Consider the following 24,854-nt stretch of genomic DNA (forward strand, 5'->3'; position numbering starts at 1 on the left):
TGCAGTCATCAGTAGCTACCAGTAATATTACAGTTAAGTGCAGAACTTGTTTATTTAACAACTGGGATTTGGATAGTAAAAACACCAAGAGAAATAAATAGCACAGAGAACAAGTGTCCTGCATGATTTCTGAGAGTAAGTGCGAGGGAACTGTGTGTGTCCCTCTCCAGTGGACTCTCCGTCCCTCTTTTTCTCCAGAAGTCCTCAAATGTTCTAACGACTGGATGTCGTTCCTCGCTTTGACCTAAGGACCCTAGATACTTGCTCCTCAAAATGACTCCTGATATTTAATGGCAGACGGTGGAGCTCAGAGTAACAGTCACTTCCCCGTTCTGACCTGGATTTCGTCTGCACGGTCAGATTTGTAGTGAGGCTGGTCTGAGGATGGTTTTATTTTATTTTATTATTTTTAAATGTTTTATTTATTTCTAGGAGACAGAGAGCGTGAGCAGGGGAGGGTCAGAGAGAGAGGGAGTCACAGACTGAAACAGGCTCCAGGCTCTGAGCTGGCAGTCAGCACAGAGCCCGACGCGGGGCTCGAACCCACGAGCCGCGAGATCATGACCTGAGCGAAAGTCGGACGCTTAACCGACTAAGCCACCCAGGCGCCCCTGAAGATGGTTTTAGATACTGGTTGTAGTTTTTATTATCAGAGGAGTCGTAGAGAACTTTGGAAACCACATGGGAGAAATTAATCAGCCCCAGTCTGTTACTCCTTAGACAAAGCGTTGGTACCTTTTTCCCAGTCTTTTTCTGTGTACTGTGGAGGTCGCTCTCGTTACATTGAGGGCCGGGGTGGGGCTGCGCAGGTCATTTCAGATTCTGGTGGCTCATGTTGTCAGCAGGTCCTCCTCGTCTGCAGTGGTTTGTGCTGGAGAACGGGGCCCTCTGCCGGCCTCGGTGTTTGGGCAGTGGTGGCCTTAGGCCCAGTCGGTGTCCCCCGGGGGGACTAGGGTGATTGCTTTGTGGCTGGCTGGCTCTTGGGGCAGGAGGAGGCGGGCTTGTGCTCTTGCCCGCCCCGTGCTGGAGCCCGGAGAACCGGTGCGTCCGCTCGGGATGGGCTCTGTGGAACCGGCCGCGGCCGGACAGCACAGCCCGCCAGCTGCACGTGTGTCCCGGCCCCTGCCACGCCGTGCTCCACGTTAATCTCCAAAGCGGAGGAGCCCCCTGTAATTGGGAGTTCACGCGTAATGTCCGGTTCTGTAGCCTGTCTCTGTGAAAGGGTTTTCAATTGTGATTTCAGTACGATGGTAGTGAAGCATCCTGAAATTGGGAGAGGAGTTCAGGCTCCTGTGACTGTCTTTTTTTTTTTTTTTTTTTTTTTTTTTTTTTTTTTTTTTTTTTTTTAACTTTTTTTATGTTTTATTTATTTCTAGTAGAGAGAGAGAGACAGCGTGAGCAGGGGAGGGTCAGAGAGAGGGAGTCACAGACTGAAACAGGCTCCAGGCTCTGAGCTGGCAGTCAGCACAGAGCCCGACGCGGGGCTCGAACCCACGAACCGCGAGATCATGACCTAAGTGAAAGTCGGACGCTTAACCGACTAAGCCACCCAGGCGCCCCTCCTGTGACTGTCTTAATCAGAGAGCCCGTTACGTTTTGTGCAGAATGCGCGAGAAGAACCAGAGCCCGCAAGATTGGCAGTGGGTTTATTTGTGGGGTACATAGCCTGAAGAATCCAGTGTTTAATAACTCCAGAAACAGACTGACATTCTATAAGTTATACTAAGGAACTCAAGAAGCTCTCTTTTGGGAAATTTGCCTTATGTGATTCTCCATATATATATGCTGTTGCACTTTATAGGATCCATTCATAGTGTGTATTCAGTCTAGTAGAGGTGAAAATTAGAATTTGCTAGAATAAATCAGATCTTCAGAAGAAGTGTGACTATTTGTTTCATTATAGAAATGTGTAGCTAGAGTACTAACTTATTCTTGTAATTTAATTTACAAATAAAAGTTATTACTTGTTAACTAGTATTTTTTTTTCCAGTTTCTCTTCAGCAACGGGTAGCAGAATTGGAAAAAATTAATGCAGAATTTTTACGTGCACAGCAGCAGCTTGAGCAAGAATTTAATCAAAAGAGAGCGAAATTTAAAGAGTTATATTTGGCTAAAGAGGGTAAGTTCCTGAGTCTCTGTCTAACCCCGTACTAAGACTGCCTTAAAATGTCGAGTTTCTTAGTGCTACAGTGTTAATATCATTGAATAAGCCTTGATTTTGTTTGTACGTACGTACGTTGTAAAGTAAAAGCCTGTTTAGAGGCTACAGTTAAGAATGGAATTGATGAAACAAGTTGAAAAACGGAGTTTTCAGGTTTTTCCTGGTCTGTTGACCTTGATGATGATATTTAATGCAGACAGACCGCGCCGCCTGCTGTCCGGGCCCTTGGCACCTGAGCGGGAGCCCCAGGCAGAGCAGAGCAGGACTGTGGGGGTCGTGGTCAGAGCCCGGCGCGTCCTGACGCCGCCTGGGGTTGCACTCACGTGCCTCCCAGGAAGCACCTAGTGCCGCGCGGGGCCGACACGGGCCCGGGCGCCGGGGGCAGAGGAGCAGCGGCCACACGGGCTCTAAGTCCTAGGACGTGAGCTCGAGTGAGGACGGAAGGGACGTGTACAGGCAGATACGCGGGAGCCTATCGAGGGGGACTGGGTGTGTGGGTGAGGAGGGGGTGCGTGGGGGGCCCCGCCCCGCGGCGCCGTCGTCCCTGCAGCCCGGCGCTGCCCAGGGCGCCCTTGCAGCGCAGCCCCAGCGCCCCTGCCGCTCAGGAAACCCGTCAGCAGAGTGGGGTGTGGGGTCCTGTGTCACGCGTGACGCAGGCAGCAGCTCTGGGCGTGGGGTCCAGCGGCCGGTGCTGGAGGGGAGGGGACGCCGGGCAGAGTTCCGACGCCAGGGCTCTGGTGTGGACGGTGGCTTTCCAACCGTCACGTGGCGCACAGCCCCCTGGTGGCCTGCTGGAACACCGCGTGCGTGTGCGTGCGTGCGTGCGTGTGCGCGGGTGCGCGGGGTCCCCTTGTGGTCAGCTCGCGCGTGAGCCGGTGCCTCCGGCCCGAGGACCGCCCGCGGGAGCCGCTGCCCTGGGCTGTGCTCTCCTCTCTCAGGTGTGCGCCGTGACTGACTGACATTCCCCACACCTTTTTTAACGTGGGTGTTTTAGACTTTGTATTTAACAATTTAAAAGGTGCTAATTCTATCGTATTGTCAGGACTAAGAATTTAAATGAAAACTTCACGCTCTTAAACATATCAGTGGAATCAATCGTAGTGGTCTAAAATCTGTCACCACTCATTAAAAAAAAAGCTTGAATAAGCTCTTTAGCCAAAATGTTATATTTTTTTCCTTCCTGTTGTTGGGTTTTCATGTTTACATCGCCCTCAGAATTTTATTCTAAGAGTTGTGTTTGGTTTTTTTGTTTGTCTGTTTTTTGGTTTCCAATTTTTTTTTGGAACACAAACTTGAGTATGCACCAGAATTTTACTTGTAGGGTTTGTTAACACAGATTGCTGATCTCCACCCCCAGCGCTTCTGATCCACTGGGTTTGTGAGGTCCTGGGATTTACATTCTAGTACATGTCCAGGTGATGCTCATGCTCTGGGGCAGGGACCGCACTTTCAGAACCACTGGTAATATTTGGTGCTTGAAAGCCATTGAAAGAACGTTTGGTCAGATTCACTATAAAAAAGATACACGTGTAAATTCCTTCTGTACTGAGTCATCATTACAGTTATTAGTAAGTGCATAGCTGATCACTCCATAAATATCTTACACATTTAAAAAATAATGAAGTGGAAAAAGTACTAGAAATATAGGTCTTTATTTTAAAAAGACTTTATTAAAAATTTTTTTAATAGTTTATTTATTTTTGAGACAGGACAGAACATGAGCAGGGGGAGGGGCAGAGAGAGAAGGAGACACAGAACCTGAAGCAGCTCCAGGCTCCGAGCTGTCAGCACAGAGCCCGACGCGGGGCTCAAACCCGCGAACCGCAACATCATGACCTGTGCTGAAGGCGGACACTCAACCAACTGAGCCCCCCATGTACCCCCATGATGTTGCTATTTTAAATTGTCCCTCTGGTTTAATATGACCTAGGAGTTTTTACACAACAGGGCAGTGACGTGTAGAGCAATTTAGGAAGCACATCTTTTGTTAAGTAGGAGAAGGGTGTCGAGAAAAGGGAAGAGGAACACGAAGAACCTGAACTTAATCATCACTCTGCTTTAGGAAAAATATTTATGTAAGTTGAGGATCTAGAAGTTGATTCCTTTAAGACGATATGTGTCAGTGAATCCTTGGAAAATCTTTGCATGCCTCCAGGGGTACATGTTCCCCACTTTGAAGATTGTTGCCTGGGAGTGGTGTTATTAAGACTCTAGATTGTAACCCCCCCTTTTTTTTTTTAATGTTTTATTTACTTCTAGGAGAGAGAGAGAGAGAGAGACAGCGACAGCGTGAGCAGGGCAGGGGAGGGTCAGAGAGAGAGGGAGTCACAGACCGAAACAGGCTCCAGGCTCTGAGCTGGCAGTCAGCACAGAGCCCGACGCGGGGCTCGAACCCATGAACCGCGAGATCATGACCTGAGCGAAAGTCGGACGCTTAACCGACTAAACCACCCAGGCGCCCCATGTAACCTTTTGATAGATTAGAAACAGTAAGCCGGTAGTGACCAGAGGTTTAAAAAAAAAAAGAATAAAATGGAAAGTAGGAAAATAAGTATAGTTGCATGAAATATTTTGTTTCAGTGACATATACGTATTATGTATAAAGTGATATAAAATATATTTTTAATTAAAGTTTTTATTTTTGAGAAAGGGAGCATGCACGAGTGGGGGGGTGGGCGGTGGAGAGAGAATCCCAAGCAGGGTCCTTGCGGGCCGGCCACTCAGCAAGGAGCCCAACGTGGGGCCCCGTCCCACGGAAGTGAGATCGTGACCGGAGCGGACACCGGGGGGCAGACGCTCAAGCGGCGGAGCCACGCAGCCGCCCTGAAGTGTGTTCCCGCCGCGCTGGGGAAGTCCGGCAGCCAGCGTGGGGGCGGCAGCCGTGCCCGCAGGGCCTGGCCCGCCGGCGTCCGGGGCGGGGCCCCGCTTCCTGGCGCCTGGTGGCGGGGGTGTCGGAGGGCCGCCCCCTGTGGGATCGGGCGGGAACGCTGAGGAGGCTGGGCCGCCTGAGGTGGGGTTTTACTTCCGGAAAGTGTAGCTAGTCCACCGGGGTAGGGGGTACGCGCTGCACAGCTCCTCATTTGAATGCGTGTTGTGTGTCTTCAGAAAAGGTGCGTCTGGGTCTTCGGTGAGTTTGTGACTCGGTTAAATCTCCTTCCTAAAACTTGTTTCTTTAAAAAAAATTTTTCTTTAATGTTTAATTTTGAGAGAGAGAGAGACAGCGTGACTGGGGGAGGGGCAGAGAGAGTGGGAGACGCAGAATCCGAAGCAGCTCCAGGCCCCGAGCTGTCAGCACAGAGCCCGACGCGGGGCTCGAACCCACGAACTGTGAGATCATGACCCGAGCGGAAGTCGGACGCCCAACCGACTGAGCCCCCCAGGCGCCCCCGCTCCTAAAACTTGTTTTAACCTTGAATTGATGAGGCACCGCTTTCAGCTCTGCCCGGTGGTGTGTTCTTGTCACGGCGACCTGTGGCGCCTTCTTGTGTACGCAGGCGTCGTGGCCCTTAGTCCCCGACGGCCCCTCCTCCGCGTCACCCCCTCCTCCGCGTCACCCCCCACGCGGGCGGCCCCTCCTCCGCGTCACCCCCCACGCGGGCGGCCCCTCCTCCCCGTCACCCCCCACGCGGGCGGCCCCTCCTCCCCGTCACCCCCCACGCGGGCGGCCCCTCCTCCCCGTCACCCCCCGCGCGGGCGGCCCCTCCTCCGCGTCACCCCCCGCGCGGGCGGCCCCTCCTCCGCGTCACCCCCCGCGCGGGCGGCCCCTCCTCCGCGTCACCCCCCGCGCGGGCGGCCCCTCCTCCGCGTCACCCCCCGCGCGGGCGGCCCCTCGTTTTCACGGCTTTTTCCTTCAGTCTTTGCTTATTCAGCGTAATCTTGCCCCGCGTTTGCTCGTTTGTTTCCTGTTTTTCTCTGTCCCCAGATAAAAGTCTTAGGGTTTCCTTTGTTTTTGTATTTTTTTTTTAAATTATAAAGTGGCCTTTTTTGTAAAGTCTGAAGACATGAAAATGACCACGAACCTCTCGTTCCTGAACCTCAAGAGAAGTTGCGTTTTCCGTCCGCCGCGCACAGCCGGTCACGTGGCTTCAGCGGAGCGCGCGGTTGGTGTTCACGTCGCTTTAACCGCGTCGCCGGGAGCGTCGCCGGGAGCCGGGAGCGGTGGCCCCGCTGTCTGCAGCTCCGGGGGCGCCGCGGGGGGCAGGTGGCTGTCGACGAGATTTCGAAGGGGATAACGTGACCTTTCTGAGACCTCGCGGTGTCATTTCTAAGGAAAACGCGTAGGGTGTGGCGGTAACTGTCGGTTCCGTTTCTGTCTTGGCTGTTTGCCGCCCTGCGCCGCCGGCCGTGACGCCCCTGCCGTGACGCCGAAGCCCGTGGCCGTCGTGCGGGGTGGGGGGCGCGTGCGTGGTTCCGACGTGCTCAGTCGCCGTCTCTGGCCGTGCGAGCGTCCGTGTGTGTCCCGACGGGAGCGGCTCTTGCTCCCATGTCACGGTGGCCGTGACCGCCTGTTCGGAGAACGGCTGGGCAGAGGCGCGGACGGCCGTGAGGAGGGCGGGTGAGAGAGTGTCCGGCCTCGCCCGCTCCCGCTCTGCCCTGCGCCCCTCTTGTCCCGGCCCACTTCAGCCGGGACCCTGGCAGAGACTTCTGGAAGCTTTGTTGCTTTTCTGTTGTTGAACCTGAAGACAATGTGTGTAGCTTTCACGAGAAGAATTTGATTCCGCTTTCTGTTTAGCCGTCCTCCGTGCAGAGGCCGGCGCTGCGGCAGCGGCTGTGTTCGGAGAATCCTCAGCCTCGGCGGTAAGGTGGAGCCTGAGACGCGAGGCAGCAAACAGGCCAAAGGCCTTGGTGTTCTGGATCTGAGGGAAGATTGTAGGAATGGAGCTCGCTCACATTAATCACCAGAAGACTGAAATTTTCTAGTATATTCAGAAGGATTTGTATGTGGTCATTTATATAAAGCCCTGATGGTAACTAACCAGTGTTTTGTTCAATAGGTAAAAGCTAGGATGAAGAAGCTATTTGTCAGAAGCTTGCTCTTAGATATGGAAATAAAACTAGAGTGTATTAAAAAAATTAAAAGCCGTTAGAAATCTTGGGAACCACAAATAACTTGAACCAGGTAGGTAGATGGTTTATATTTAGATAAGGCACAGAGATTTTATTTTAGTAAATTAGGAAATGGTGTTTGGGAGTTCTCCCTCCCAGTGAGACAGAGGAGCATCAAAGAGCAGTTGACATAGAGGATAAAGTGAGTCTCTAACATATATCTAAAAAGAGTGGAGGGAGAAGAGAATGGAAATAATAACAGATTTTTCAGGGATTAATTTAAAAAAGTGATTCCTCAACATAAATACTGAGTACCAAATAGGCAAATAATAATACATTTCTATTTTGACATATCTTAAACGATAAACCACCAAGAATGAAAAGAAAATATTGGAAGGTAACGGAAGAAACAGTTATGTTGTTGGGAGATACCACATAAGCAAAATAGATCCCAGGAGACCGTGGAATAAGATCTTCAAAGGGCAGAGAAAAGTAATTTTCAATCTAGAACTTTCTATGTAGCTAAATTATTCAAGAATGAAAGTGATACAGGTATTTCAGGCATAGAAAAACCAAGAGCATTTATCACCCACACAGATCACCAGAAGAGCGAGTAAAGAGAACATTTGCAAAGAGAAGAGTGAACAGAGGGGCTGGGAGGATGGAAGAAACAGAACGGACCGTAGAACCCGAGAAGCCTGGCTGTAGACAAAACACAGCCAGGAGACTTCATAGCTCATGTTATGTTTCAAAGGAAGAAAGTGAAACAGCTGAGACAGTAACAGGATTGGGGCTTAAGGCAAGAAGTATTGACGGGATACAGAAGGCTGTCTCATGATGAAAGAAACAATCTACCAAGAAACTACAACAGTCATGAACTCGTGTGCACCTAACAAAGTCACCATGACTCGTCACCTAAACAGAAGGTGATAGAATTCGAAGAAGCGATCAGTGAGCACTTGCCGAGGACACAGCGTTGCTTGCTCAGGCGGCAGACAGCGAGAGAATAGCTTTGGGAGCGCCCTGAGGGGCTCAGTTGTTAAGCATCGACTTGGTTTGACTCAGGACATGATCTTATGGCTGGTGGACTCGAGCCCCTGTTGGACTCTGTGCTGACAGTGTGGATGGAGCCTGTTTGGGATTCTCTCTGTGCCCTTCCCCCTGCTCACGCACGCGCACTCTCAATACATACACTTAAAAAAGTTTTTTTAAAAAAGATACAATAGCTTTCAGCAACAGAATTTTCAAAGGCTTGATTTAGGAATTCTGTACCCAAGGAAACAAAAAAGTTCATTTTTTTATATTAAAAAGGAACACTTAAAAATTATCTGCATGCATATATCTCAGAGACTGAACGTATTAAAAAAATCAAGCTACTTATGTTTTCCTACCTAATGCTGTTAGATTTTAAACAACCATCTAAATGTTATTTTAAAAGTTTGGAAACTTAAGAATGTAATGCATTCCTGTTGTTCTTGAGTTAAAGAGCAAGTCACAGTGGAGATCATAAAATCTGAGAATACAGTAAAGATACTTGGGAAGCAGCTGAAACAAGACTTGGAGAATAACCTTTTAATTTTATTTATTTTTTATTTTTTTTTAAGGTTTTTATTTATTTCTAGGAGAGAGAGAGAGACAGCATGAGCAGGGGAGGGTCAGAGAGAGAGGGAGTCACAGACTGAAACAGGCTCCAGACTCTGAGCTGGCAGTCAGCACAGAGCCCGAAACGGGGCTAGAACCCACAAACCGAGAGATCATGACCTAAGAGAAAGTCGGACGCTTAACCAACTAAGCCACCCAGGCGCCCCAAACCTTTTAATTTTAAAAGGATCTATTAAAATCAAATTATTGAAAGACATGAGAAGGGCGCCTGGGGGGCTCAGCTGGTTGAGCATCCAGCTCTTGGTTTCAACTCAGGTCATGATCTGACGGTTTGTGAGATCAAGCCCTGTGTCAGGCTCTGCATGGGAGCCTGCCTGGAATTCTCCCCTCCCCTCCGCTCCCCTCCCCTCCGCTCCCCTCCCCTCCCCTCCCCTCCTCTCCTCTCCCCTCCCCTCCCCATGCTCCTTCCCTGCTTATGTGAGTGCTTTCTCTCTCTCAAAATAAATTAACTAAAAAAAAATAATAAGTAAAAAACAAAGTTGAAAATAAATGATCTATGTGTTCAACTCAAGAAGCTAGAAAACGAGTGAACACATAGAAAGTAGAAGAAAAAAGTAATAGCAGCAATTAATGAAATGGAAAGCAAAGTTAACAGTTAAAGCTCAGTGAAATCAAAAGCACATTTTTTGGAAAAAACTAAGAAAATGAGACAATTACTGATATAGAGGAGCTGTAAAAGCATGAGAACACTGTATGTCCATGCCAAAAATTTTGGATGTTTAGTTGAAATGAATAATATCCTAGGAGATATGAATTACCATAATTACCTCAAATAGAAAGCCTGAGTAAATCATAACCATAAGAGAAACTGAGTCTCAATAAACAGAATTCTTGGGGTGCCTGGGTGGCTCAGTTGGTTGTGTCTGACTTTAGCTCAGGTCTTCTGGTTTGTGAGTTTGAGCCCCGCATCGGGCTCTGTGCTGCCGGCGTGGGGCCTGGAGCTGCTTCGGATTCTGTGTCTCCCTCACTCTCTCTGCTCCTCCCCCACAAGTGCTGTACCTCTCAAAACTAAACAAACCTTAAAATAAAAATTAACAATTCTTATTTGTAAAAGATGCCACAGACATAGACAAATTTTGTTAAGTCTACAAGGAAAATTTATTCCTTTTATATGCTATTGCAGAAAAAAAGAGAGCCATCCATTTCATTTTATGGGATTACTATAACCTTGACACCTAAACAAGAAGCACGAATACTAGCCTGTAGAGCAGCCAGTCTCATTTATGACCATAGAGTTTAAAATCCTAAATAACATTGACTTAAGTAGAATATTTAAAAATGGTCCACCTATGACCCTGCATAGTAGCGATGCAAGGATAGATAGACTAGCATTAGAGCGTGTGCTGATGTAACTCACGACATTAACAAATTAAGAAACCGCCAAAAAATTGAACACGCTTTAGTAATGAGTTCACACTAGTTCTTCGCAAACTAGGACGGAGGGGCCCTGCCTTAGCCTATGAAAAAGTTTTTCTTAGAAACCAGTAGCATATATCACACTTAATAGTGAAATGAGATAAGCAAGCCCATTATTAATCCTTCATTTTTATACTAGAGTCCTTGCTAACGCAATAAAATGAAAAGAAAGGAATTACGAAATTTTGAAAGTTAAAGATAGTTTTGTCTCTGGGTGGAGTCCGTGGTTATCGGCATAGAGGAACCAAGAGAGTTACCAGCCCTGGGGAATGAAGGTCAGGATAGAGGCATCAGCGGTGTTTCTCTGCACCAGTGACCAATTAGGGACGTGGTAGAAGAAAAAGAATTCCCGAAGAAAATAAAACAGAAGACAGACAATAAAATCCTAATTTTCAGTCACGTGGGAATATGTCGCAGCAAAGTTGTGTAAAACCTTTATAGAGGAGAGTTATAAAGTGGCACTGCCCGAAGAAAGGGACTGTGATACCGTGTCCATCGGAGAGTCTGTGTCATCAAGAAGCTGACTCGGTGTGTGAGATCAGAGCAATAGCAATTAACATCTCCGTGTTTCCCTCGTGGGGCTTCCAAACTCTCTTCAGTTGTACAGGGAAGAGGAGGATCACGAAGATGGCGCCCGACCACATGGCGCCACCGGTTTGTAGGAGATGCGACGAACAAAGGAACAGTTCACGCTGCTGTAGGTATGCAGGTAGCAGTATCCAGACTGCGGGAGGCTCTGAGGACAACCTGGTTTACTCTATAATTTCAAAGAAGAGAGAGATGGAGGGGAAACCGTAGATTTAAGACACTTAAAATGTATATTAACTAACAAATATATGGACCTTATTTGGGTTTGACTCAAAGGCCTGAACAACTGAAAAAACGTGAGACAACCGGACCTTTTTTTTTTTTTTTTTAATTTTTTCAATGTTTCATTCATTTCTGAGAGAGAGAGGGAGAGAGAGAGAGAGCATGAGCAGGGGAGGGTCAGAGAGAGAGGGAGATACAAAATGTGAAACAGGCTCCAGGCTCTGAGCTGTCAGCACAGAGCCCGATGTGGGGCTCGAACCCATGAACTGTGAGATCATGACCTGAGCTGAAGCTGGATGTTTAACCAACTGAGCCACCCAGGCGCCCCTGTACTTTCTGTTGTTTAAGATGAAGAATTGTGGAGGGGCCCCTGGGTGGCTCAGTCAGTTAAACATCTGACTTCGGCTCAGGTCATGATCTTGCAGTTCATGAGTTCGAGCCCGCATCAGGTTCTGTGCTGACGGCACAGCCTGGAGCTGCTTCAGATTCTTTGTCTCCCTTTCTCTCCGCCCCTCCCCAGCTCGTGCTCGGTCTCTGTTTCTCAAAAATAAAGGTTAAAAGAATAAAAAACATTGTGGAAATTCGTTGTACAATAGTGTGAGTAACTTTTAATATCACTGAACTCTACACTTAGAAGGGTTAAGGTGGTAAATTTTATGTGTTACAATTTTTTTTAATGTTTATTTGAAAGAGAGAGAGAGAGAGAGAGAGAGAGAGAGAGAGAGGATCTGAAGCAGGCTCCATGCTATCAGTGCAAAGCCTGACGTGGGGCTTGAGCTCACGAACTGTGAGATCACGACCTGAGCTGAAATCAAGTGTCAGACGCTTACCTGACTGAGCCACCCAGATGCCCCCATTTCATGTGTTTTTTAAAAAATGGTCCTTTTAGAGATACAGTCTGAAGTTTTTATGGTAAATGGTATGTTTGAGAGCTCTGCGTCTCATATTGTTTTTTTAAATTTTTAAAAAAATTTATTTCTGAGAGAGAGAGAGAGACCGCCTGAGCAGGGGAGGGTCAGAGAGAGAGGGAGACAGAATCCGAAACAGGCTCCAGGCTCTGAGCTGGCTGGCAGCACAGAGCCTGACATGGGGCTCGAACCCACAAACCACGATGTCAGACACTTAACCGACTGAGCCACCCAGGCACCCCCGCGTCTCATATATTCAGATGAGCCACAGACCCTTTCCCCAGCAAAACTGGTGAAATTTATTTTTTATAAAAAACAACCATTTACAGTTTCTAGAAGTGGAGGGGCTGGGCTGGCGGAGTTGGAAGAGCACACGACTCTTGGATCTCGGGGTCACGTGAGCCCCATGTGGGGTGTAGAGATTACTTAAGTAAATAAAACTTAGAAAAAGTTTCTAGAAGTGGTTCTACAGCAAAAGAAATATTTCTTTGAGAAAATCTACTGAATCTTGGTGAAAACAGAGTCTGTGGCATTTGATCCATGAGCCACTCCTTTCCCTCCCCGCCCAGCCTGGGATCATGGAAGCTGCACCTCGGGCAGATGATGCGTAGAACGCAGGTGTCGCTCTCTCCCCAACACACAGTCGAGGACCGTGGAGCCTTCCTCCCTGCCCCCACCGGGCTGCCTGTTGTAGAGGCGAGGGTGCAGTGGGGTGCCGCTGAGGGTGCGTTCCTCCTGCCCCGCCTCCACTCTCAGGATGGAAGCCCAGCCGTGGGTGTGCCGTGCGGGCTGGAGCTTCCGCGATGGGAGAAATAGGCCAGGGAGACCAGCGGCGGCCATTCCATCTCCCCCACTCAGTGTCCTGTTCCTAATGCAGGTATGTCGCTTAGAATAGGACCAGCAATTTAGTGCAGTTTGATGGATATAGTTAGGGAAAGACCATCACAGGGGAGCCCTGTGAAAATTACTACGGTCATTCCAGAGTGATTCTGCACGTGCCCAAGGCTTACCTTCTGAGGAGCAACAGCTGTGTGAGTGGAGGAGATGATACCAACTTTTACTAAAATCCAGTCAGTTATTAAATCCCAGATGAGAAGAGGCTGGTAAGAGAGTGGGTTAGTATTGATGCAATATGTTGTAAAAAAAAAAAAATAATAATAAGTCACTTTCAACAGCAACAACAAAAATTTGGGACATAAGAAACAGACAGCTGTGATCCATGCAGTGGAAAACATGCAGTGCCCGTGAGCATGACCAGATGTCAGATTTAATGAAGACTTCAAGGTAGTCACGTGTGTTTAAAGAAGGCAGTGCCTTGTGAAGTAAAGTGTGACAGTGTTTCATTAAATAGAGAATATCAGCAAAGAAATTATAACAATCAAGTGGAAATTCTGAAGTTGAGAAGGATATAACTAAAAAAATAATGACACCTAAAATGAAAATCCACTGTAGGAGCTCAGCAGTAGATTCGAGCTGGTAGAAAACAGAATTAAGTAACTTGAAGATCGGTCACTTAAGATTGTCCAGTTTAAAGAACAGAAGGAAAAGACAGAAATGAACAGAGCCACTAAACTATTTGTAAAAAAAAAAAAAAAAAAGAAATGAACAGAGCCTGATAGAAATGTGGGACATCATTAAGTTTGCCAACACATGTGTAATGGGAAGGCCAGAAGCAGAGATGAGAGAGAGAGAAATATTTGAAGAGAGAATGGCTAAAAATTTCCCACATTTGATGTAAAACGGTAGTCTACATATCTAAGAACCTCATGGGACTCAAAGTAGGATATGGACATGTGAAGATATCCACACACAGACACATCATAGTAATGATGTTGAAATCCAGACACCAGGAGAAAATCCTACAAGGGGCAGAGAAACAACTTGTCACCTATAAGAGAACTTCAAGGAGATGAACAAATGACTTCTCATTAGAAACAATGGAGGTCAGAAGGCAGTGGTATGGATTTTAAATGCTCAAAGGAAAACAGTGCTACATCCAGCAGAAGTATCTTTCAAAGAAGATGAAATAAAGACATTATCTCAGACAAAAACAAGAGTATTTTTTCCTAGAAGACTGCTTTATGAGAAATACTAAAGGAAATTCTGTAGCTGAAAGCAAGTGATTCCAGACAGTAATTTGGATTTATGTGGAAATTTCTAAAAAGAGTCCTTGGTAAGGATAATTGTGTAATTACAACAGAGTATAAATATTTCTTAATGGATTTTAGAAAGCAGTTCTGTAAGTCAATACAATATTGTTTTATTGGCCGTATAATGTATGGGAATGTAGTATATTTGCCAATATCAGCACAGAGGAGTTGAGTGGAAGGAAGGCTATTTTGGACTAAGGAAATGACACCAGATGGTAATTCTAATCCAAAGGATCAAGTGAAGAAAGCCAGAAGCAGTAAATAAGGTTAGTGTGACACATACTATCAATATATACGTGTTCTCCTTTTTTCTGTTAACTTCTTTAGAAGAAAATGGTATGAAGCAGTAGTTACAGCAAAGTACCATCGGGTTTGCAGCGTATCTAGATGCCGCCATATATAATAACAGCATAGACGCGGGCTAAGAAAAGAGCTATAGAGGAGTAAAGTTTCTGTGTTTCACTGGTATTAAAGTTACATAAATTTGCAGTAGGAAAAGAAGTAAAGCTATTTTTGTTGTCATATGACTTTTATATAGAAAATTGAAGGGAATCCACTGAAAAACTGTTGGAACTCTTGCATGAGGTAAGCAGTGTTGCAGGATACAAAATTAATATACAGAAATCAATTGTATTTCTTTTTTTAAAAGTATTTAAATTCCAGGTAGTTAACATACAGTATAATATTAGATTCAGATGTACAGCATAGCGCACAGCAGTCGCGTGCTACTCAGTGCTCATCACAGCGTGCTCTTCAGTTCCCGCCACCTGTCTCACTTATGCCCCCACCCACATCCCTTCTGGTAACCATCAGTTCTTTTTTTTTTTTTTTTACGTTTATTTTTGAGACACTATTGGCAGGATGTTAGACTCCAGAGGTTTGGGGAACAGGCTTCTGGTTCTTTAGATGGTTCAACATGGAATCACTGCTTGACCCAGGATTTCACTCTTAGGTATAGACACAAAGGGCTAATGAAGCGTGTGCTGTATACACCAGCATATAACCAGCCACAGCAGCATTATTCAGAGTGGCCAGAAGGTGGGGGCCAATCCAGGTACCAGTTGATGAATGGGTATTTTCATTTCTCCATGAAAAGGAATGAAGTACTGACACTGGAACATGAACTTTGAAAGCTCTGTGCTAAAGACCGTCTGGTCACAAAGCATCACTTATTACATCACATTACATTTGTATGACGTGTCCAGAGTAGGCACGGGATCAATGGGGGTAGAAAGTAGATTCGTGGTTCCCTGATACCGAGGGGCTAGAGAGTGGGGGGTGATAGCACTGGGTTTCTTCCTGGGCGGATGAAAGCGTTCCACAATCGATTGCGGTGGTTACATGAGTGTGAATATATTAAAGCAGGGAGCTGTCCCTCCATGTGCTGTGATGGCCGCCACCTGACACCGACCCCACCACATGCTGCTGCTGACGCAGGGCACCTGGAACGGTGATTCGTTGCTGGTGGGACCAACATGGTGTGGTCGCTTCAGAAGGTAGTTTCAGGTTTTTACAGAAGGGAACATACTCTCAGGTGCTGTGAGTCCCCAGTCCCCCTCGGTGCACACCTGAGTGAGCTGAAAGCCCATGTCCACACAGGAGCGACTTGATTGATGACTGGCCGGGACTTGGGAGCCGGGCAGAGAAGCTGGCGCGTCCAGGCAGCAGAACATCATTCAGCCTGAGCAGGAGATGAACCTTCAGGGGAATGAAGCTGCCTCGAAAAGACTGTGTCATGCATGGTTGTGACATCCTGGGAGAGGCACAGCGTGGGGACAGTAGTGGCTGCCGGCTTTCGGAGGGAAGGAGGGAAGGAGGGATGGACAGGCGGAGGCAGCGGAACCAGTGGGTGCGCCCTCCAGGGGCGGCTACAGCTTCCTCGTGTAGACTGCGGGCAGGCCTGTCCTCACGGGCTCGGTGGTTATAACCAGTGCCGGGCGAGGGGGCGCGGGCAGGGAGTGCATGGAAACTATGTTCTGCTCAGTTTTGGTGTGCAACCTAACTTGCTCTAAAAAATAAAGTTTATTTAGAAAAAAAGTCTGAAACTTGTTTCAGAACGGTATGTTGTGGAATGCAGGTGAGTGGGCGGGCTAGGTTGCCTGTAGGTTGTGGGTGCTGGTGGTGGGTGCGTGAGGCTGTAATCCTAGCTTACGTCTGGCAGGGTAATGTCCCCACCTTACTCAAAATTATTACAGTGGGTTTTTTTTTCTTTTTTTTTTTTAACATTTATTTTTGAGAGAGGGAGGGAGAGAGACTGTGAGCAGGGAGGGGCAGAGAGAGAGAGGGGGACACAGAATCTACACCAGGCTCCAGACTCTGAGCTGTCACCACAGGGCCTGATGCGGGACTTGAACCCCACAGACTGTGAGATCGTGACCTGAAGTCAGATGCTTAACTGACTGAGCCACCCAAGCTTCCTTACAGGTTTTTTTTTTTATTATTAATTAAAACAATTTTTATAATGTTTATTTTCAAGAGAGAGGGAACATGTATGTGAGTGGGGGAGCACAGAGAGGTACAGAGGATCCGATGTGGGGGCTCCGCACTGTCAGCAGAGAGCCCGACACAGGGCTCAAACCCACAAACTGAAATCATGACCTGAGCTGAAGTCAGACACTTAACCGACTGAGCCACCCAGGTGCCTTTACGGTGTTGTTATTAAGCTGCTTATTGTGGAAAACTTTACAATGTGTACGAGAGTAGACAGAATAGTACGAATACTGCTGTGTTTAGACAGCATCGTATTGGCAGGACAACAGAGCATTTTTATAGAACAGAAGTGCCATCATCAGATTCTCATGTGTCTGGAAACGTGATATACGACAGTGTTGTAAAATTGGGAGAAGCCCAGGACGGTGGGCATAAAATGGGGAGCACGTGAATAGAACAGGTAGGCCCCTCCTCCCCACCTGAATGGCCCCGAGCGTGAGGGCTGACGCCGGTACTGTGGTGTCGCCGTGGACACCTGAAGCCGTCACGTGTATTAATGATCTCAAAGCCAGTGTTGAGACTTGGAGGAAATTAGATGAAGAATACGGTGCTGTGAGACCATTGAGGTTTGAAAACCTGTAACAGAGCAATGGTATAAAATATGTGTGGTAATGATCCCTCCAGATTCCTGATGGATGTTACCTCGGAGGGAAGTAGGGCATTTGCCATGTTTTACTTCTTAAAGTTAAAAAGAAATGGAAGCATATGTAGCAGTAATATTAACAACCAATAAAGCCTGGCTACCTGGCCGGCTCAGTCCCTGGAGCCTGAGGCTCTGGATCTCGGGGTTGAGAGTTCAAGCCCAGGTTGTGTGCAGATCTTACTTAAAAATAAAATCTTAAAAAAAAAAAAAAAAAAAGATGAAGCCAGGTGATAGGTGTCTATTATGTAATTCTGTGTAATTGTATGTTTGAAATACTCTGTAAAGTGTTAGTATGTCCAAGTGAAATGTCTTCTTTGGCTCCTGATTCATACAAACTTCAAACAGACATCTCTGTGGCAGTTGGAGGGGCTTTACTGCACCGGGTACTGGGTTGTAGTAAACAAACAGTGGTGAATTTGTTGGTGTGACCGTGGCGCCGCGTGTGTGTAAGAAAATGCTGTTGTTTTTAGCGACACATGTAGTGTGTTAGGGGACGGGACGTTGTTTCTGGGACTCAGTTTTAAAATACTTCAGAGAAAAAGGATGGTTGAAATAAATGTGGCAAAGTCTTGATAATTGGCGTATCTTGGTGATAGGTACTATCACCATAGATTGTACTATATTCTCAAGTTTGGAGTGTGTTTGGAAATCTTTATGATTACATCTACAAAACCCAAATGAGTAAATAACTGTTCTTTATTATTATTTTAAAAGTTTTAATGTTTATTTTTGAGAGAGAGAGAGACAGATCATGAGCAGGGGAGGGGCAGAGAGAGAGGAGACACAGAATTTGAAGCAGGCTCCAGGCTCAGAGCTGTCAGCACAGAGCCTGATGTGGGGCTTGAACTCGTGAACTGTGAGATCATGACCTGAGCCAAATTTGGATGCTCAACCGACTGAGCCACCCAGACGTCCCAATATCTGTTCTTTAATAATAAGTTGTACCACTGGCAGATTTGAAATGTTTTGGTACAGAAAATTAGGTTTTCTAACTTTTAACTTCTGTCTGTTTTCTCACTTAAAGATGTGTGTGTATGTACGTATATGTACACATATATGCATACATATGCAATATGTAGCATATAATATAGACTTAGGTAAATACACATAAGGTCAGTCAGGAACAGCATTTGACCGAGTCTTCCTCCAGGCTGTCTGTGCGGAAACGTGCCACAGATTAGCATTTAGGTTTGGCATTTGCAGTTTTTCTGTTCATAGTGACACCGCGATAGCGTCTGTAGCTCTGGGCGATTTCCAAGAAACAACGTGTCAGGGTGACTCCGCGGAGGAGGGGTGCGCATGTGGACTTGAGCCTTGACAGAATTGTTCTCAGAAATGAACCGAGTATTCCAAGATCATGCTTTCCCTTTTATTTTACAAAAATATTTGTACACTCAGAACATGGAGTTGTCACACGCACACCTTTTCTTTTGTGGCTCCGTGTGTTTTGTCTCAGGGTCATTCCCACACATCTACCACTGTGTCCCAGGGGTCCGGCTTTCCTTCCGGATTCTTTAGATAATTACTTTCTGTAATTAATATTCTTGTAACTTTTCTTTGGCTAATGTTTCAGGGTATTTTAATAGTAGTGACAAAGCAATGGGAAACTGAGGCTGAGAGAGAGAGTAACGATTTCTTAAAACAACTTCAGTTACGAGTAACATGACAGGTGTTTCCCCTGTTGCTCACACTACCAGGCTGTTAATTCCTGTGCGCTTGATAATAAAAGTGCCTCAGTTTTATTTATTTATTTGATTGTTTCCAGTACTTAGAAAGCCAGGCAGAGAAGTATTGCTGCCGACACGGCTTGGGGGCCGTGTGACTCCTTAGGTCCCTGCCACTGGTGATCGAGGTAGAGTCTAAGTCAGACTGTCCTGCTGGCCGGTCAGCTCAGGTACTGTGTTCTCTGAAGGAAATTGACGACTTTGCATGTAGGTCAAGGGTCCTTCTGCATAAATGTATCTGAACTTCTAGACGGGAAAAGTGAAGAGGCCGACAGCGGCAAGGCCAGGAAAGCTTTGTAAGAATGTGGAGCTAATGCTGTGTGTAAAATCCTCTTCCAAATCAGAAGAAAGACTGTTCATGAGAAGCACAGGTAGAGGATGTCACTGTGGGAGAAACATGGACGTTAATCAATGTAATAAAAAGATAGCTTCACTACTGGTAGAGAAATACAGATGACAGCTGTCACTGTTCTGTCCCTGCCGTGTTGGTGGGATTTGGGACAGTGGAAGATAGTGACTGTAGGTAAGTGCGTAGGGACCAGAAACGGCCCTGAACGCTGTGGGGATGCTCATGGTCTGAAGGGCCATGTGGCTCCCATCTCGGGCTCCCGTAGGCCTACGTCTGTCGTCACCTCGCTGGGTCAGCTCGGTAGGGAAGAGGTGGCAAAGGGCTGCAGAGAAAGCTAATCCTGACTTGTGGAAATCCTTGGTCTTGTAGCTGCCGTGTGCTCCGGCTTCCTTTTCTCCTGCATTAATCGTGTCTCGAATGTTCCCCTTGTGCAAGTGTTTTACTCCTGAGCATTTTCGGTACATTATTTTTCACCAAGGCCTTCTAAGATAGGTGTTTTTATCCCCGTTTTGTAGATGTGGGAAATGAGGCCAGACAGGTTAAATAAGTTGATTAGCCAGTGAGTGAAAGAGTCTAAATTTAGCTTTAAAACTACGGCTGTAATCACCGTCTGGTTGGATAATGAATAAGAAATGGATGTGTGATGCCCTGCACACCTGGAGTCTTATCTTTATTAAAATAATTTGGTTCTCTAAGTTAACTAACATTAAACGTAATGCTTAATTCCATCATTAGACTGTAATATTATAAACGGGACGTGCTATTTCTTCCTTGGGTTGGATGTCAGCCTGTGGAGCGCGGCCCCTTTGTTAACGGACAGGCCTTTCCCTCCCCCAGAGGACCTGAAGAGGCAGAACGCGGTGCTGCAGGCGGCGCAGGATGACCTGGGGCAGCTCCGGACGCAGCTGTGGGAGGCCCAGGCAGAGGTGGAGAACATCAAGGCCATCGCCACGGTCTCGGAGAACACCAAGCAGGAGGCCATCGACGAAGTGAAGAGACAGTGGAGGGAGGAGGTCGCTTCCCTCCAGGCTGTTATGAAAGGTAAGGACAGAGCCCTCCGTCTGCTTTGTTGTTTCCCGACCACGCTGGTGCGGGTGACGGACGTTTTCGGAGGGTCGTAAACCATGTCTTGAGCTCTGCTCGTGGCCTTGTGTGTTCCCACCGTCACCCTGAGGACAGCAGGGCCGCCAGTGGTGCTGCGACAGCGGTGTCCTCCGTCCTCAGCAGGCGGGTTCTCTGCGGAGCCGGGCTCTGCATGGGTGCAGGGAGCGCGCCGCGCAGAGAACCTCCACGCGAGGCCTCCGGGCCCTGCTTCCCCTCGCGGCTCCCCGCGGATTACCCCCCACCCAGTCCATGTGGCCGGTTTCACGTCATCGGGAACGGCCTGGCTTTGGCTGGGACTCTTTGCGGCCGTCTCTGCAGCCGAGTGCCTTCATGGCCGTGACCCTCGCACCATAGAAGAGCAGCGGGCTTGCGTCTGTCTGCTGTCCACACTAGTGCTTGGTCACGGCCTGCATTTCTCAGATGACAGTGACCCAAGCCAGGCCACCCCTGAACCCTCGAGTTCCTGCAGTCAGTTCAGTTACTGTCAGAGACGTGAACTACGACGACTTTCTCCCTGTGTTTGCGCTCGTGTCCTGTTTCCCTCGTGCCCCCGAGAGGTGGCAGGACCACCGCCCACTGCCTGTCTGGTGGCTGTCACCCAGGGGTGGGCCCCAGGGTGTCACCAGTGTCCTGGGCTCCTTTGGTCTTTCTCCTCCAGCCATAGCGTATGGTTTTCACCTCTGTTCTTCTCTGAACACCGGCTGCTCTCCCTCCCTGTGCCGCCAAGCAACAGACATTCTCGAGAAGTCTCGGCGGTGCCCCCTCACAGCCCCTGACGTGTGTGGTTACCCTCAATTACAGAGGCAGCCGGAAATCTTGTTCGTAAAGTGGGCCACAGACTTCCTGGACGGAGTTGGGGTTCTGTTGTTCGGGAAGCGGGGGCTGGAAGTTAACGGACACGGTGTCTGTCCTGTGATGTGTTGAGATCACATTAAAGTCATGTAATAAAGACCTTCAGAATTTGTCTCAGTTTAGGATCCTGAGTTACAGGGAAGTACCCCGAGCCGCACCCCTCCTCTCTCACGCCCCGGTAGCGGGGTGGGGTGACAGGCCGGGTCCCAGGAGCCGTAGTGCCGTGTGGGAGCAGAGGCCTGGCTGCCGGCGGCCTCCGTGCGGGACGCCGGCCCTGCGGCTCTCTGGCTGCGGAAGGGTCGCGGGCCGGAGGGTTTCTTCCTAGGTTTTCTTCATCCGCAAGTGAAGGGACGTCACAGGCCCGTCGTGAGGGGCAGACGTGGGTCACGGCCCTCACGAAACTTCTGCCCGTAATAACCAGAAACCTTGCTTGAGTTTTAGTTGTGGGTTTTTCTTTTTTTTTTTTTTTAATGAATTGGAAGATTTCCAGAAACCAGGCGTAAGGCGTTTCACGCAGCTCCCTCCACACCCTGGGTGTGCCGGCCCGCCCGGCGCTCAGGCCTGCGCTCCCCGCTGCTGTTTTCTAGAGACGGTGCGCGACTACGAGCACCAGTTCCACGTGCGGCTGGAGCAGGAGCGCAGCCAGTGGGCGCAGTACCGCGAGGCGGCCGACAGGGAGCTGGCCGACCTGAGGCGCCGGCTGTCCGAAGGCCAGGAGGAGGAGAACCTGGAAAACGAGATGAAGAAGGTACGACGGAGCGCCTCCCGTGTGCGGGGCTGTTTGGTCGCACGGCTGAACGTGGGGACGCGGGGCCAGACGGCCTGCGTCGCCGACCCCAGACGTGTGCGCGGCGCACCCCTCCCCCTTCGCCTCCTGAGCCGTGTCTCCGCGGCAGCAGGCCCGCCCTGACCTCCCGGTGCGCATGCGCGTGCGCGCGGCAGCGTGAGCTCCGTGCGCCCTTGTGGATTTGGGTGCCCTGCGGGCCCACGACAGCGCCTAGCACGCGCCTAGCACGCGGGGGTCACAGATAGTTACAGGAGCGTAGTCGCCAGGTGAGCGTGTCGAAGCTGGGCCTTCAGAGCGGGTGTTGCCTCTCCGCGTCCCTCCGTTCTCCCCCCCCCACCGTGTGCGGGCCGAGCGCATGCGCGGACGTGGCCCGCAGGAGGCCTGAGCAGAGCGCGATCCTTACGAATGTTGTGAAAGGTCTTTGAACTTTATTATAGTGTGTCCACACATATATTTTAAATCGCATATTACACATAAAATAATAACTAGAATTTGACTTTTTATTGCATTGGTATTAATCATCTTTGGTTCCTAACCCTTGGTCCATACAAGGACTGCTTTTGTGTGTTTAGAAGGTGATTTCGTTTTTTTTTTGTTTTTTTTAAATATTTTTTATTTATTTCTAGGAGAGAGAGAGAGACAGCGTGAGCAGGGGAGGGTCAGAGAGAGAGGGAGTCACAGACTGAAACAGGCTCCAGGCTCTGAGCTGGCAGTCAGCACAGAGCCCGACGCGGGGCTCGAACCCACGAACCGCGAGATCATGACCTAAGCGAAAGTCGGATGCTCAACCAACTAAGCCACCCAGGCGCCCCTGTGATTTCGTTTTTATAATAACATAAAAATCATCTGAGAACCCGATACCCAAAATAGAAGCTTTAAACACGGAGAATCGTTTTATCCATTCCATCTTCTTCCAGGAGAAGACTGTAACTCCGCCTCTTCTTGAGGGTCTGGCGCACCTTCCTCACCTCTAGAGCCACTGGGCCATCTAAGAGTTGTCCACAGCCCCTCCTGTGGGCTGTTCTAGATGGTTCCTATCCGATGCTGTCACTGGAAATTCCATTCCAGCCAGAACAGGAGATCCTTGTTTCCAGTCTTCTAATATGTCCACATGATTTTCAGTCTGCCGCTTTTTGTCACTTTTAAAATGTATTTTTATTTTTAAAATAAACCTGGGGTGCCTGGATGGCTCAGTCACTTAAGTGTCCAACTCATGATTTTGGCTCAGGTCTTGATCTCCTGGTCCCCATGGGCTCTCGCTGAGCCCCATGTCAGGCTCTGTTGACATCGTGGAGCCTGCTTGGCATTCTCTCTCTCTCTCTCTCTCTCTCTCTCTGCCCCTCTCCTGCTTGTGCCTGTGTGCGCACATTCTCTCTCAAAATAAATAAGCACTAAAAAAAAAGTAAAATAAACTTTTATTTTTTAGAGCAGTTTTTGGTTTACAGAAGGAGATTGTGAAGACAGTAAGGAGTCCCGCATACCCACACTCAGTTTGCTCTGCTCCCGGCTCTTGTGTTAGTGTGGTGCATCGTCACTAGTATCCAGCTTTGATTTTTGTTAACCAGTGTCCATTCATTTTCGTTCACGTTTCATTAGTTTTTACCCAATGTCCTGTCATCCAGTTTAAAGATCTCGCACACCGCACCACATTGCATGACACCATGTGTCCTTTAGGCCCCTCTCGGCCCACATTTTCCATGTTGTTTTAAAGAATAAACCTAAAAAGGTGACTAATAAAATGCAATACGTAGCCATAAAGACAGTTATAAGAACATTCATAGAAGAAGGCAGTTTCCTTATTTTTTTGTTTGTCAAAAATGAAAATATAATAAACACCGTAGTTGATACAGAATTCTTGAAAGCCATTTCTCTGGAAGATGAAGCACAAGCCTTTACATTTTCCACTTAGTGTGACCCTGAAGGTATGGCCTTGGCAGTTAAGCAATAGAAAAGAAGTAAGTCAAAAAAAAAAAAAAAAGAGAAAAGTCATAGGATCAACTTTTAATCCATAAAATCATTATATGTGGATGACACTTTCTTTTCGTTATTGTTATTCTTGTTTTTATTTTTTATTTTTTTTTAAGGTTTTTTAAATTTATTTCTAGAGAGAGAGAGTGAGCAGGGGAGGGCCAGAGAGAGAGGGAGTCACAGACTGAAACAGGCTCCAGGCTCTGAGCTGGCAGTCAGCACAGAGCCCGACGCGAGGCTCGAACCCACGAACCGCGAGATCATGACCTAAGCGAAAGTCGGACGCTCAACCGACTAAGCCACCCAGGCGCCCCTCGTTATTGTTATTCTTGATCTAATTTTTTAAACTTTAATTCCGGTACACGCGGCATTTTTGGGTGTGCTGTGCAGTGAACCCGCACTTCATACGTCACTTGGTGCTCGTCGTGACAGATGCACCCCCTAATACATTTTCCTTGATTTTTGTTTTTTATGTTGGTATTTTTCTTTTTGGAGAGAGTGTGTGTGCAGGTGCATGGGGGGGAGGGGCAGAGGGGGAGAGAGAGAATCTTAGGCAGGCTCCGTGCCCAGTGTGGGGGCTAATGCAGGGCTCGATTCCATGACTGTGAGATCATGACCTGAGCTGAAATCAAGAGTCCGATGCTCAACCGACTGAGCCACCCGGGCGCCCCATAGTTTATGTTTTTAATAACTTTTGTTTATAATGGTTGCAACACTTAATTGTGGGGTCATTGTTGCATCATTAAATAACGCAGTCTATGTTAAATTCTTTGCTTCTTCCCTC

At 47.9% G+C, this 24,854-nt stretch overlaps 1 protein-coding gene across 2 annotated transcripts in view; it reads left to right on the forward strand.

Moving 5' to 3' along the window:
• RABEP1 (rabaptin, RAB GTPase binding effector protein 1) overlaps window positions 1-24,854 on the forward strand; it is a 96,848-nt gene that overhangs the window by 39,560 nt on the left and 32,434 nt on the right. The window contains exons 2-4 of one of the 2 annotated variants that reach the window (XM_039254540.1): window positions 1,991-2,119; window positions 20,197-20,400; window positions 21,903-22,063. In XM_039254540.1, coding sequence (XP_039110471.1) covers window positions 1,991-2,119; window positions 20,197-20,400; window positions 21,903-22,063 — 494 coding nt within the window. The remainder of the gene's footprint in view (window positions 1-1,990; window positions 2,120-20,196; window positions 20,401-21,902; window positions 22,064-24,854) is intronic. The other variant, XM_039254541.1, reaches the window with a different exon arrangement.

Source organism: Hyaena hyaena, unplaced genomic scaffold (assembly GCF_003009895.1).
Source record: "Hyaena hyaena isolate Hyena2069 unplaced genomic scaffold, ASM300989v1 scaffold_492, whole genome shotgun sequence".
In the NCBI taxonomy this organism is placed as follows: Eukaryota; Metazoa; Chordata; class Mammalia; order Carnivora; family Hyaenidae; genus Hyaena; species Hyaena hyaena.